General features: G+C 39.8%; 2 protein-coding genes and 1 pseudogene across 9 annotated transcripts in view; all 3 read right to left on the bottom strand.

Moving 5' to 3' along the window:
* LOC139940891 (uncharacterized) overlaps nt 1-14,839 on the bottom strand; it is a 91,682-nt gene that overhangs the window by 27,316 nt on the left and 49,527 nt on the right. For all 8 annotated transcript variants that reach the window (XM_071937269.1, XM_071937270.1, XM_071937274.1 and 5 more), the window contains exons 20-22: nt 14,149-14,253; nt 6,407-6,485; nt 5,698-5,735 (exon numbers count right to left, since the gene is read on the bottom strand). In XM_071937269.1, coding sequence (XP_071793370.1) covers nt 5,698-5,735; nt 6,407-6,485; nt 14,149-14,253 — 222 coding nt within the window. The remainder of the gene's footprint in view (nt 1-5,697; nt 5,736-6,406; nt 6,486-14,148; nt 14,254-14,839) is intronic.
* LOC139940735 (uncharacterized) lies at nt 1,897-4,653 on the bottom strand (annotated as a pseudogene).
* LOC139940896 (nondiscriminating glutamyl-tRNA synthetase EARS2, mitochondrial-like) lies at nt 6,793-13,094 on the bottom strand. Its single transcript, XM_071937279.1, has 5 exons — nt 12,964-13,094; nt 12,336-12,411; nt 11,531-11,636; nt 10,721-10,887; nt 6,793-9,921 (listed from the first exon to the last, which is right to left on the bottom strand). Exons 2-5 carry the CDS (start codon nt 12,381-12,383, stop codon nt 9,820-9,822), a joined length of 423 nt encoding a protein of 140 aa, XP_071793380.1. The 5' UTR covers nt 12,384-12,411; nt 12,964-13,094; the 3' UTR covers nt 6,793-9,819.

The following is a 14,839-nucleotide window of genomic DNA, read 5'->3' as shown; positions in this document are numbered from 1 at the left end:
TGAATTCAGAGGAGTTACGGCTTGCACAATGTCTAAATCGTATTAATAAATTCATTTGGTACACGTACATGTCGGTAGCACTAACCAAGAGATGTCACTATTTCATAAGCTTACAATTATTTATAGATTAATTTATACATTTACTTCATTGAATACAATTTGTTGCCCTCGCATATAAAAACTTAGTCTCAAGCATGCAAAATGTTTTGAGAGATCCACAAACTTTCATGTTTGTGAACAAACACATAGCTGTTTACTGATGGTGTCATGATGTAGATAATTGTAGTATGGTTCCCTGTCTCGTTTGCACTGACCATCATCCGGTGTCTAGTATGCAGTGTGTGTATTCTGTGTACATCAGTAGCATGCATTCAATTTTCACTTTCTTTGTCAACGAAGCATTTGGGGCAGAATTCACCAAGCGAAAACTAAGCAAACTAGGTCAAAGGTGGCTGTGTTTAAGTCGCAGAATTTAAGTCCATGTGGGATTGCACGGTGGAGCTACATAACAGCCAGTCCTGGTAACTTTCCGCTTGTAGAGGATCGATTTAGACATTATTTTGTGTGTCGAGTCACACAAATTGCAAAAGTTTGTTTTATTGTTGATTCTTGTTTATTGGGTGGTTATTGATGACATATCCAAAATCGGACAAGAGTTTCAAGCCAGAAGTGACCTAATTTGCATATTTAAATTAGGTGGTAATTAGCAACCTTTAAGGTCAATTATCTCTAAAACTATCATTTTATGGACAAGTTTTGTGTTAGAGGTGAATAGAAACCCGACCCTGAGAATCTAAAAACATAGTTGTGTTCTCGATTGACCCTTTACAAATAACTAGGTCAAAGGTCAAGAGGTTAAACATGCGTTTAATTGGTTTTCTCCACTCAAATGCATTTACATGGCATATCATGACAGTGTAATAAATACCATGAATAAATTCTTCGGGTTGAATGATTCCCCCTGTACCAATTGACTTTTATCAATGACATTCAATGAAATAAAATTCACTCAAATGACCTCTCTAACCAGCTAGGTCAAAGGTAAAGATGTCAACTTCACGTATTTCAACAATTGACCTGAGCTGGATTGTTGTCCCTTTTCTCTGGTAGCAAACCTTTAACATCCCCGCCTCCCCACTGTTGCCTCCTCTTGCCCCCCCCCCCACTCTTTGTTGCCTATAACGGTTGTTGCCTCCCCAGTTGTTTGGTCCCAAGTTGTTGCCTCCCCATGTTTGCCTCTCCCTCCAGTGCCTCCCCAGTTGTTGTCTCCCCTGTTGTTGCCTCCCGTTGCCAACACTGTTGTTGCCTTCCCTATTTTTGTCTCATCTGATTGTCTCCGTTGTTGCCTCCCGTTGCCTCCCCTGTTGTTGACTCCCCTGATGTTGCCTCCTCTGATGTTGCCTTGCCTGTTGTAGTCTCTCCTGCTGTTGCCTCCCTTGCTGTTTTCTCCCCTGATTGTCTCCCCTGTTGTTGCTTCCCGTTGCCTACCCTGTTGTTGCCTCCCCTGCTTTGGCCCCCTGTTGTTGCCTCCCCTAGTTTTGCTTCCTCTGATTGTCTCTCATGATGTTGCCCCTCCCGTGCCCCCCCCCCCCCTTGTTGTTGCATCACCTGATGTTGCCTCCCCATGTGTCCTCCTCCATGTTGCCTCCCCAGGTAGTACCTACTCAGGTATGGCTTCCCCTGCTGGTTCATCCTTCTCTGGTGCCTCCCGTTGTTACCTCCCAACCTGTGCCTCCCTAGTTGTTGCCCCCTGTTGTTGCCAGCCTGTTGTTGCCTCCCTGTTGTTGCCTCTCTGTTGTTGCCTCCCGTTGTTGCCTCCTGAGCTGGTACCTTCTCAGGTGCCCCCCCCCCCCCCCCCCCCCCGGTTCCTCCCAAACTTGTGTCTCCCTTGTTGCTGACTCTACCGTTTAGAGCACTGTTAACTATAGTTGGTCTTATCTACACTTCACTGCATAATACACAATAATAACTCTTCCCCATACACAGTTGTGGCGTTAGCGAAGCACAAGGAGCGACGCCTGAATAGAATTTTTTCAAAGCAAGAGTGTAGCAGTTAAGAAAAGTGAAACAACTAAATTATTTTACTCATAGACCTATGATGAGCGACTCAAAGCTTCTTTACAAATACCGATGACTTTGAACTACGTAACCATATCTACGAATTATTTAACAACGTTTTGTCTGTCTCTTGCAGAACAACTTTTATTATTATGGAAACCGCTAATGGAAACTTCTATAACCTCTTTCTGTAGTTACAGGCCAAGGCTTTTGCTTACTTGTAGCCTTTTTTCAATAGGGTCTTCAACATACCCATCTTTGCTCTGTTCTCTCCTCCATCGGCCATGCCGCCTGAGACAACGGTCACTTACTTCTTTTTTGGCCGCTGTCATAGCCCTGCCGGATCTTAGGGAATGTACCCCGAAATTACCGTTAGGTGCTACTGAACCTACTGAGGCCATGAGCCAGCTGAAACCCAACCATTGTGCACTTTGCGAAGGTTCCCAGACGCATTTCTCATGTGAGATCAGGAAACCCAAATCCTGCAATGATTTCTGCACCTTGTTACTGAGTACGAGTCCTGCTTCTAAAGTACTACTACCCGCTAGCCCATCGTCTATGAACATGATAATCTTATGACCTCTAGACCTCCACAATGTAAGAAAAACTTTCATCATTTTAGTGAAAATGTACGGTGCAGTTGCCAATCCAAAAGGAAGTACATTGAACTGATAGTAATGTTACACCTTCTTTGTCCCATGAAAAACCGAGATATGGTCTATGCTGCACAAAAATTTCAATATGATGATAAGCTGACTTGAGATCAAAAGTAAACAAGTAATCCCCTGTAACAAACATTTGTTTTGCAACGGTAACATCTTCATACTTAAACTTGAACTGTGCCAAATGAGGGTTGATATCTCTACAATCCAAAACTAGTCTTGGTTTACCATTCTTACTGAAAGCAACCGTCAAGGGATTGACACATGATGGTTTGTGCAAGACTTCAGAAATACAGCCTTTTTCTTTTAGTTTTTCAATCTCTGTTGCAACGAATAACTTGTTCTCCAAAGCCGACCTATTGTTTTTCAAATGAAAAACACCTGGTAGTGTTCTAAAGGGTATTCTATACCCGTCTACAATAACTGCCTTTATATGTTCATTTACTTTCGCTTCTTCCCAGTGTTTTAAGGAAGCCTTTAGTCTACCTACTGTTGTTAACACAAACGATTTATTTGGTACACCTTTTGTTTCCTTGATTAACACCGATGGTTCATAATCGGTTTTCTGATTCCAGTCAAAACTGAGATCAATAATAGAACAAGTATTATCACTTATCTTATCACTTGGAAGTTGTCGTCTCTGTGGGCACGAATACTTCCAATGCCCTGGCTGGCCGCAGTTGAAACAGAGCCCCGGTTTCTTGGCTGATGTCACGCTGCTCACGCTCGTTTGTTGAGTGTTTGCTCCTGACTTCCCGGCAGGCTGAGAAGCCGGCCATGATGAAAATCTTGTGGATTTCTTTATTCTTTTGGCCTGCTCAATCTTCAGCTTCTTACTGGCTCTGGATTCAGCCCGGTTGATTTTCTTTTCGTCGTCAGAATCAGAGGCCAGTGGGTTGGTTTCATATTCATGAACAACCTTCCATCCGGACTCCGATACGTCGGCCATTCTGATCAGCTTTTGGCGATGATTTATCAAGTTTATACCTTCAGATATGCTGTTGATAGCCTGTGGAACATCTTTGAGGTTTGTCACGCTCGTTTCTGCTTCTCTCAGCTTAGTAGCGACTTTTGCATTGAATTTAAATTGATCCTCGCAGCTCTTACGTTTGAACGTATAGCTGTCATTTGCTAAAATGTTCTGCTGAATTTTCGCAAGTTGACTCTCCGAAAGATCTTTCTGTACATCGCTTATCTTTGTTTCAAAGCAAGTAAATTTCGACGAAATTAGGCTATCTAACTTGCTTAAAAGTGCTGTTTGTGAACTGGCAACAGCTTGCTTTACTCTTTCGTCGATGTAGTTGGCTTGTATTTGGCTTTCCATGTCGATCGGAGTAGACGCCCTACAGCAACTTAACGAGAAGTACGCTGTGAAAGTGCTTGCTAGACTGACTACAATACTCTTTGTAACTTCCTTTTAAACCTCCCTCTTCACCCCTATTACATAATGCCCACCTGATATGCACAATGCATTACTCGAATTCCTATAAGACAATTATTTCCCGCTATACTACGAACCGCGGGAAATGTGTATTATGCGGTTGTCTTCTTCACAAGAATTGTATCATGTAGAGCACCATCCACTATACGCTTTCCCACTGAGCATAAAAGGTGACCGTATTTTACCAGCATAGGTCCTCTCTGCCGTCAATGGTTATTTTGCTATACTTTGGAAACTACCTTGGAGGTTATTAGAGAGGCTATCGCCCCGGTGTTTGCTTGACATCCTTATGTAGTTTAGCTTCATCATAGAACAGACAAAGCCTTTTCTCCTACAACCTGAGTTCCATGACATACCAAACATAAAATCGAGTACTTTGGCAAACTTTCTGATACACTCCAGTCTGCCCATGCGGATACTAAACCGCGATGAAATTAGCTGTGCTGTTTAGGGCGCATCGCAACTAAGTGGTCTTTATACATTTGCTGACACGTTGACCTATGACCTTTGACCTAGATGATGACTATTATAGGTCATTTGGGACAGGGTGGAATCATTCAACCCAAAGAATTAATTAATTATTTGTTACACTGTTATGGTACCACGTACAATGCATTTGAGTGGAGAAAACCAATTAAACGCATGTTTAACCCCTTGACCTTTGACCTAGTTATTTGGAAAGGTTCAATCGAGTTTACAAATATGTTTTTTAGATTCTCAAGGTCAGGTTTCTATTCACCTCTAACACAAACCTTGTCCATTAAATGAATAGTTTTAGAGATAATTGACCTTAAAGATTGCTAATTACCACCTAATTTAAATATGCAAATTAGGTCACTTCTGGCTTGAAACTCTTGTCCGATTTTGGATATGTCATCAATAACCACCCAATAAACAAGAATCAACAATAAAACAAACTTTTGCAATTTGTGTGACTCAAAAGTCTAAATCTGGTCCTCTATTGGCAGCGTAAGAAAAAGTCTTGTGGTTTTACCTGACCACATGCTAAGAGTAAAGCGGGGGGTTTGTGAAGGATTTGGGGGTGTTTGGGTGATGGTCATTGTCGTCCAAGGTATCACACCTCTGGTGTAAATTCACTCAGATTTTCTTCAAACTTGACAAATAATTTGTGGACAGCCTAGTGAATGTTAAAATGCAAAATGAACGTAATGTCATTCTCATGAAAGATTAAAGCCACTAGACACCTTTGGTAACTTTCAAAGACCAGTGCATTTATAAACTACAAACCTGTGAAAATTTGAATTCAATTGATCGTAGAAGTTGCAAGAGAATAATGGAAGAAAAAACACCCTTGTTGCACAAGTTGTGTGCTTTCAGATACCTTGACAAATATATTGTGAGAAATTTATACTTCTTAAAAAAAATGTTATTTCCGAGGGAGCTGTTTCTCACAATGTTTTATACTATCAACAGCTCTACATTGCTCATTATCAAGTAGGTTTTATGATAAAAATTGTTTTGAGTAATTATCAATAGTGTCCAGTGCCTTTAAGTACAGCATACAGAAATAAATACCTGTTTGTATGGCCCAAAATCTCCACCCTGATTGGGACCTGTAAAAAATCAAATAAATCAATCAAACATGAAGCCCGAATTCTAAGATGAAAAAGCTATGACTTGCCAGTGACCATGAACAAGTATCTCAAGGGTCCTGCTGATCAATCCAATGGACATTCATCCAACACCTAGGTGTGTATGCTAAAGACCGAGTCACACTGCAGCAATAACGAAAACGATAATGATAACGACACAAGAGAACACATTCTATTGGTTGAATTGCTCCACGCAGAATACGCCCACGCTTATTTTACCAATCGAGAGCCTGCATTTTTAACGCTCTCGTTTTCGTTCATGTTATCGAGGTCTGTGTAACCAGGCCTTAAGATACCCTTTTTCTCAAAGCACTTGGGACAAAAAAAATACCCCAACACCCCAAAAACCACGAGGAACCAATTCTTTTTCATTAGAACATGAAAACAACCAAACCAATAATAATGTAACAATAATGTTGACCCCCATCCGAGTTGTGTGTACATCATCCTGTATGTTGAACTTTTTAATTAGTTTCTTGGCGAGTTGGACAGCAATGCTTGATCTTGCTGCGCCATGAACTGCAGTAGCAATGAAAGCATGCACAGCTCAGCATCAAGAATGGATAATAATATACATATCTTTGTATCAAAGTTATTTAGACAACAATAAGTTTGATACCTATAGTTAGCACCTTCATCTGCGCATACATGTATACCACTCCATTGTAGCATAGTCTGTAATTGTTCCTCAGCTCCAGGGACAAGTCTTGTCTGCAGGAAGAATTAAACAAAGTTCATTATTAGTTGTAACTACAAGTCAATCGAAAAAGAATCTTACAAAATGTGTACAAAAACATAGAGTACATATTATATATTGTGGGTTCAGTGACCTTTGTATGGCAGTTTCTTGGTCTACATCTTGGCTCAAGATATGCAGATAGATCAATCCTGGGCTTACAAATGCTTTTTATAGACCAACTCGTCCGATCCAAGGCAATGTGTTCCTTTAAGAATCGTTTTTGATATAGTGCTTTGAACACCCGAAGGGCGTCTCAACGTGGTTCCAACCTTATGAACCTTGGTCATTGGGCCATTTAATTAATTCCTTAAATCATCTCAGCTCCCTGGGGAGTGTATACTCAACACATATGTGCTACTAACAGGTACATGTACCCCTTTACCCCTGGGTGGAGAGAAGCAATTATAGTTAAGTGTCTTGCTCAAGGACACAAGTTTCACAACCAGGATTCAAACCCACACTCTGCTGAACAGAAGCACCAGAGTTTGAGTTCGGTGCTCTTATGCACTTGGCCATTACACCCCTCGGTGAAGAGAATTGTTTCTGTAAAAGTTATACATTACATTATCAGCTGTGCTTTTTTACCAAGTCGGTTTTTATGGAGTATCTTTGCAGTAACTACCAAAGGTATACCTCTCACCAGCACTTATCTTTAGTGAAGTGTCCTCAATGAATGCATTAGTTTTATTCTGACAAAGTGAAATACTGGTCTGTTTGTTTTTGGTGCAAATTTATCTTTGATGTCCAAACATGGTTGGGTTCAAGGTAGCCACTGGCCAATATGGGCTTCATTTTGAAGTCAAGTTGAATGTTACACACTCATTTTATCGTGTAAAGAGTTATTTTGTAGTATCATTCACTTGTGTTATTCAGAGCTCAAAATATTCAGGGGACCACTGGACAAAGTCCCAAAAATGTTATCCCTTGCCCACTAGCTCCACTACAGAACAAGTCACATCTACAATCTAGGTTTTATTTCAAAACGCATACCTTGGAAGATTTATAAATGTACTGAGGTTTAGCTTAGATTAAATTTTTTGTTCATCAGGAAAACATGAGAAGTGATTTTTTCAGTCTTTACAGCCATTGGACCCTTTTGGTACAGAAACAAAATAAAAGTTCACAGATTTACAAATAACTTACAGGGCTTACAGAAGGTAGTGGTGAAAGACTTCTCTTGAAATATTATTCCATGAAATGCTTTACTTTTTGAGAAAACAGTAAACAATATCAATTCTCGATATTGAGAATTACGGATTTATTTTAAACACATGTCATGACACGGCGAAACATTCATGGGTTTGCCCGTTATTTTCTCCCGACTCCGATGACTGATTGAGCCTAAATTTTCACAGGTTTGTTGTTTTATATATAAGTTGTGATACACGAAGTGTGGCCCTTGGAAAATACTGTTTACCGAAAGGGTCCAATGGCTTTAAAAAGCAAGAGCCTAAAAATACAATTAGTCAATTGCCACATTCACAGATATATGTAGTGTGTCTAAGTGGAATGAGAGAAATAGAAAGACCACGAGTTTGTGACATTGTAAATCATGGGGCAAGACAAAATAAATATTTTGACTTTACAAATAAATTTTATTAAAATCATAAATGATAATCTCCACATTGGTTCTTGTCATTATTTTGAATGTTGTTTGAATGCCCTGAAGTGTGTTAGAGCTCCCATGGAATATAAATGGTTCAGTAGAATGAACTCTCCATTGTAATGTACATGTGCCCCGATGTACACCATCCAAATTGTTCAAGCATTTTTTAAAATATCAAACACTTTTTCTCATCTTGGTCATGTCAGTGGCCAACTTGAGAACAAAAAATGATGAAAAATGTTTGGGTTCTTGGGAAACTGATAAATAAACAACGTGGTTCTCTATGTTGCATTCCTGTGATGTGGTCGACAAACATGATAGTGTATGGGTATAGAGTGTTATAAAACATTGACTGCTTTTTCTCGTGCTATAGCACTTTGTGACGCCCCTAGATTAAGCGCTATATTAAAACTATTTATTATTATTGTAATAATGTGAGTCCCCAAGTGTTTCATTTCCCCTCAGCTTTGCTGCAGGAATATAGAACCCAGCAGGAATGCAGGATCATTACATCAGGAGTCACAGTTATAACCATAGCACTTGAAGCACTCATTATTATGTTCCAGTAAACTACGTGTTATGTATGGTTGGGAAGGTTCAATTGTGGGATATTGTACCTTCCAAGTTCCAGAGACCATGCTTGAAGATGAGCCAAGGTTCAATTTTCACACATAACATAATGTGGTAAATTAACACTACACCCTTCACTTTTATTTTTAACTTCTTACGTTATATCAGTTCTGAAATAATAACAAGCGCCCTCTAGTGTTCATGCACAAAGCGGATAATGTCAGGCCTAGTAACATCTATCACATCCTTGATTTACTTGTTGCAAAGAGTTATTTGGGCAAGGAAAGTCAGTCTAAGCCTTGTGTTCTTTGGGCTGCTTTGCAACTCAATTTATCAGCTATTAACAAATACCTTGGACGGTTTCAAGTCTCTGATTGGTCAAAACCCTGTCACGTGGGGGTGTATTAACGAGCGGTATAAAGACGGGCTTTGGAAAAAAGCGATTAAGTGGCCCATAAATCAGCATACATTGTGTAAAATTAGTTTGCGCGTTGCATGCACTGTATCGCATGCTTATTTATATTCATGTAAGTTTCATTGCAACTTTGCGCACTTGCACGTACATGCTGAAAATGTATCAATTTTGAGGGAACGGGTTCGTGCGTATTATCTCATTTGTCCATATATGGTCTTGTTTACAGCGACATGCTACATGGATGCTGAGCGCATGAGCCCGTTTTAACGCACAAAGAATAGCTATCAGCCAATCATTTGTCTCCTTTGACCCCAGTGAGGGTGCTGAAAAGACCATTACTTAAAAGAGTCAGTGGTCTCAAAGTATCAGTTATGTTATTGACAGGAACCATCAAAAGCTAAAATATGGCCCCTGAACATGTCTGGAAGCGCCAGCCACCAACCCGGTCTTACCACGCAGTGAAGACCGGGTCCTCGCACTGTTATTCACTAATTAACATGCGCCCTCTAGAGCTCCTGCACAGAGAGGATGATGCCAGGCCTGATAGCTTTTTGCATAATACAGTAATATACATGTACAGCATTTATTGTGGCCAAGAGTTAATTTGGGCAAAAAGTCCATATGTTGGCTTGTTAGGCTTAAACTTGTTTGGCTTAAACTGTCTGTTACTAGCAATGGAAGAGCAGTCTGGTAACTGGAATCCTCTGCTAACACTTCATGTAGCATCTTGGACAACACTCTGTAATGATGCATTTAACCGTTGCACAACCTCAGACTTTCCTAGAACTGACATCATTTCCGCTACACTTGCTCCTCGCTGTTAAAAAACAACAACAAATGATCATATTAAAAAAATGGAAACCAAGTACTTAACAGATTTGACTATGCTTGAATTATGAGACCTACTCCTTTTACATAGCACCATGTAATGGTTTAAGCCCGGTTCATACTTCCTGTGAATGCAAATACGCATCGCATTCGCAGGAAGTATGAAACGGGCTTTACAAGGTGTTGTGGCGCAATACGTTGCCATCAAATCAGGAACACAGTGGCGAATCCCTTCTCTTTTTGATAAAGTGCACAGGGTTCTTTTGGGAGCAATACACAACGTACAAGGCTATCATTGTTAAGTGTCTTGCTTAAAGACACATGTGCCACAACAGGGATTTTAACTTACACTTTGCTGATCAGAAACACCAGAGTTTGAATCCCATGCTCTTAACCACTCTGCCATGACACACCACAACAACGTAGACTTTTCAACAACTTGCCCAAAAGGGCAACCACCATCCATTACAAGTCCAATGTCATCTCTAACCAGATTAACAGTCCAAAAACCATTCACCTTTCCACCCTATAACCATAGAGCAATCCCAATTTCATTTCCCCAAGGCATGCAAGGACACCCTAACCCAAGTTACAATCAAGGGTCACTTCAAACTGGAATTATTGTCTGGAAACAAACACCCAGAGGGATCGATGGATGTATGGATAGAAGCCATAGTTAGTTACAATACCCTTCAGCCTATATTGATCTGAGGGGTAAAAGATAAACTGCAAATAACATCATTTTGCAATTACAATAATTCAACTGAATAGAGGAAAGTTTGAATAACCTTAAGATTACTGAGTGCAAGTCGTAGTATCTTCATGTAGACAGCATAAGGCACTCCTTGGAGCCTGTCACTAGATCTTCTCAATTGCGCTGATAACTCCTTTACATCTTCATAAACACTCTCTGGTAGGCCTTCAATCTCCTGGCATGCCTCACTCAAAATAATCTCTGTCAAAAAAAGGTGAACAAATTCATCTGTTAATTATTTGATCAAGTTAACTAAGTTAGTTTTAAGCCAATAAGCCTCTGCCTTGTCAAGATTGTCTAAACAGGTGAAATTGAATATTATTTTTGGTGTAATCCGCACTGAATGTTTACTCCAAGCACTGCATTCAGTGCTTTACCCCTGCATGTGAAAATATAAATCCAAAGGCTATTTTATTTGGGTTGGATTTGAGTCCACATCCCTGCATTCTAGTAACAGCTATCTTGAATGGTAGACCACAGGGAGTCCAGTCATGAGAGGTGTGTTTGAATCAATGTAAAACTTGCTATCAGGAAAGGGAGAAGTAGCAAGCATGATACTTCATGGAGGCAACAAAGGCGATTACTTCAATGCGCCTTGCCATTGCCTTGGTGCCCCCTATAAAATGTATTAATCAGTAGAAATTAAGTTGCCTCAAGGAGATGCCCTTTTGATAAGTCAATTCTGCCTTGCCCTTTTACATGATTGCAGTTACCAGGCCAATGTTCATGTAGCCTAACAATTGTCCAAACCTTTACTACTGGTTTTTTGTGACTGAGAGTCTGTGAAAGTGTTTCCATCATGAAACGAATGTCTGTCCCTACAATGCATTGATGATTTATATACCTGCATTCTCTGAAACAGCAATAAAGTCTTCCCTTCGTCCATCTGGTCTCAGCCAAAGATAACTGTAGTCTGGTTGACATAGATCATATATCCTGCTTATATGGTTCTGAAAGAATCAGGAAAAAACAACACAATTTCAACTGCTATTTATATTTGTGTATATATTGAACAACTCTCAACACGGTAAACAAACTGATGATTTAATAGATGTTAAATTTGCATCGGGGATAAAGAATAATAATTTTTGGTTTTTACCCATATACCGATGTGTGTTAGCACTGTATACTCAGTACTTTCCCCCGAGTCCTGTGAAAAAATATCACAGGCATGTTACTCGGGTGGGATTCGAACCCACGACCCTTGCAATTCTAGAGCAGTGTCTCACCAACTAGACTACCGAGGTTGCCCGGTAGCTAGAGGCAGTTCGAATCCTATGTTTTGGCAGCGGGCACCGCAACGATATAATAGATGTTAAATTTGCATCGGGGATAAAGAATATTAATTTTTGGTTTTTACCCCCAAAATTAATAAAGTGATGATTGACAATAAACTGATCAGTTGAAGACTTATTGAAACATCCAACTATCTAGTAGGGCCCAATTTTCTAGCTGTTAAGCAGAAATACTGCTTTGCTAATAAGCAATAATTGGGTGGGGCATGTTATATTGGCTGGTAACCTGTTTCTGTAAAGCAATGTTTGTCTGTGCTTAGCAAGTTGTTGTGCTTACAGGCTTTATGAAAATGGGCCCAGTTCAAGCATGGATCACCGTATTGACAACGTGGGATAACAAAATGCTAAGCGTACCTTCCTTGCTTCAAGGACCCTCAGGAGATACTCATCTGTAAGTTCCATCGTCTCTCCCCTACTTCCATCTTCTCTTCTAGATAGAAAAAAAGATACTTATTAAAAACAATCATAATTTAGAATAAATTCATTAGGATTATTCACAATTGACATGAATGCGAGATATTGTCCCATTGATTGTAACTATTATAAGTCATTGCATTGCATCATAGAAACCCAATAAGTCTGATGGTTAAACAAAAATAGTTAATTTCTTCAACAAAGAACGGGATGCGGCTATTTTAATGTATTTAAAAAAAAACAGCCATATCATCCATAGCCCATTCAACAGAATAAATGGGCTGGTTACAATAAGCGACAAATTAAGGCAACAAATTAGGAGATACATTTACTACAAGTACATCAAACAGTTGACTCAAGGAAATGCAAATACATGTGCAGCACAAGCTAGTAACCCAAGAGAGTAGTTAAATGTCTATCAGTTAAACTGAAGTAGAAAGTTATTTTACAGAATATGGAAACACCAAGTTTAAATTGACTGCTGCAACCTCTAATAATATTAACACAAAGAAAAAAAAGCAAATTTCTTAGAGTTTTCAACCAAAATGGTGCCATAAATGTTCATCACCTACTCTGTTTTTAGCATGGCAAGCTTTTCTCGTAACTCTGAAATAAGTCTGCATCTCCCCTTCTGATTGGTCAGGAGATGTATCATGTGACTCCTGTTAACATCTGGTAGTAAGTCCATATCCAAGACTGCTGAATGGGTAGACACTTGACTTAAAGAAAACTTGAAAAACAAATAAATAAAAAGTAAACATTTTATCAAACATCAAAACATTTATTTGCACAAAATGTTTCACTTTTCAGTTGTTTTTGTCAGTTCACCAGAGTCCACATTGATATGAAACATCTTTGGATAATTCCTTAAAAAAGGACCAGATTATATTGTCCTTCCAGTCACGGTTTGATTTGACATTAAGATTGTATTCAAATTGGGTGGCTGTGGCTGCAGCTGTTACTAAGGTTGTTGCCAGGGTAGCCTTTGCTTCAATGCATGATGAAGTGGTGACCAAGCCACAGACATAGCTACAAGTTGGACTTGGAAATGGTTTAGACCATGTTAGAACTGGCGGCTACAGCTTCAGCTTTGGCTGTGGCTGTTACTAAGGTTGTTGCCAAGGGCAGCCTCATATACTTAAATGCATGATGAAGTTGTGACCAGAAGCCACAGCCATAGCTGCAAGTTGGAAATGGCTTAGACCATGTCAGAACTGGCCGCTACACCTACTTGGTTGTATTGCCACATCATTGTGCGTTGGAAGCACAGACATAAAGAACCTATAGACGGACAGCACCTATGGAAATCAACGTCCAGATACCGTAATTGTGACGGCACCAGATTCTACCCCAAACCGTGGGCAATATCTGTGAAAACGCAAGCGAAATCACATGTGCAGCAATGGGCGAGTGAAGAGATGACAACAGAAAATGTGTGTTTTTAGGTAAACAAATCACCAAAGTCTAGGAAACAATGTAAGATCATTAGCTAGATACCCTTTCTGCCGTTTGTTGTTTGCTGTTACTCCTCCTCTTTCTGAACTTTCTCCAAAACGATGAAAGTAGAAGAATAAAAAAAATTAAAAATGTTCGTCACACACTTTCCGACCAAAAGGCGCGTCGGTGCGTGTTTTGCGCCGGGTGCTGATGACGCAAATACGATATCCCCCATCGGCTTCGCCTTTTTGACCATTCACATTTTGTGTATGTAATTGACCTACAATCAATCTTGGTTGATTTCTACTAGACCAACCTGTTGGATAAGTTGCTGCATGTTTCTCATTTCTCGATTCTCCTGAAAGCCTGAGCCACAAAATGTGATGAAATTGACAAGAGCCTCTGGCAAGAAACCTGCATCCTGAAAAAAACCACAAAAACCCCCCCCCCAAAACCAGCATTAACACTTTATGAGAAGGTCCACTGCATCAAGTGGAAGCAGCATGTTTGTAAACCACATGTTACTTGCTCATTTTGTTTTATTTCAAATCTCGTAAATATGAAAATAAACCTTGATGCAAAAGATGTCACTGATCTAAAATGCCAGAGTACCCTCAAAGACTTGAAAGAGGTCAAATGTAGGTTGATCATTTACAATGTGGTAACTTTGGTACAATGCTGTCCATCCTTTCTTTTTAAAAATTGATTTATGTCCGAGATTGCCACATTCTAGTCCATGACGTCATTGCAATGAAATGAAATCTAAGATATGAACTCGTATTGATTTAACCCACACCTGTGACGTCGTGCTATTGTTAAATCACTCCATTATTTTGCACGAATGGCGCGATGGGTATCAACCAAAGAGAACTATTCACCCATTGTGCAAACGGGTGAAACTGTCCCCATTGCGCAAGTTGTGCAAAATAGTACATATATGGAACAAAGTAAGTTACATCACTGAAGCCATGCACCATTATTTTTTTAACCCAGGTTAGAGCTACGTA

The sequence above is a fragment of the Asterias amurensis genome, chromosome 8, assembly GCF_032118995.1.
Source record: "Asterias amurensis chromosome 8, ASM3211899v1".
In the NCBI taxonomy this organism is placed as follows: domain Eukaryota; kingdom Metazoa; phylum Echinodermata; class Asteroidea; order Forcipulatida; family Asteriidae; genus Asterias; species Asterias amurensis.
Note: the sequence above shows the minus strand (reverse complement) of the source record. Positions and strands in the feature narration are given on the sequence as shown.

What these genes read in the sequence shown, in the direction of transcription:
- LOC139940896 (XM_071937279.1), bottom strand. Translation starts at nt 12,383, where the DNA reads ATGGAACTTACAGATGAGTATCTCCTGAGGGTCCTTGAAGCAAGGAAG. An exon ending in TGCTGTTTCAGAGAATGCAG is followed by an intron (nt 10,888 to 11,530) that starts GTATATAAATCA and finishes TTTTTTTGACAG; the next exon opens with AGATTATTTTGAGTGAGGCA. An exon ending in TTGCACTCAGTAATCTTAAG is followed by an intron (nt 9,922 to 10,720) that starts GTTATTCAAACT and finishes GTTTTTTAACAG; the next exon opens with CGAGGAGCAAGTGTAGCGGA.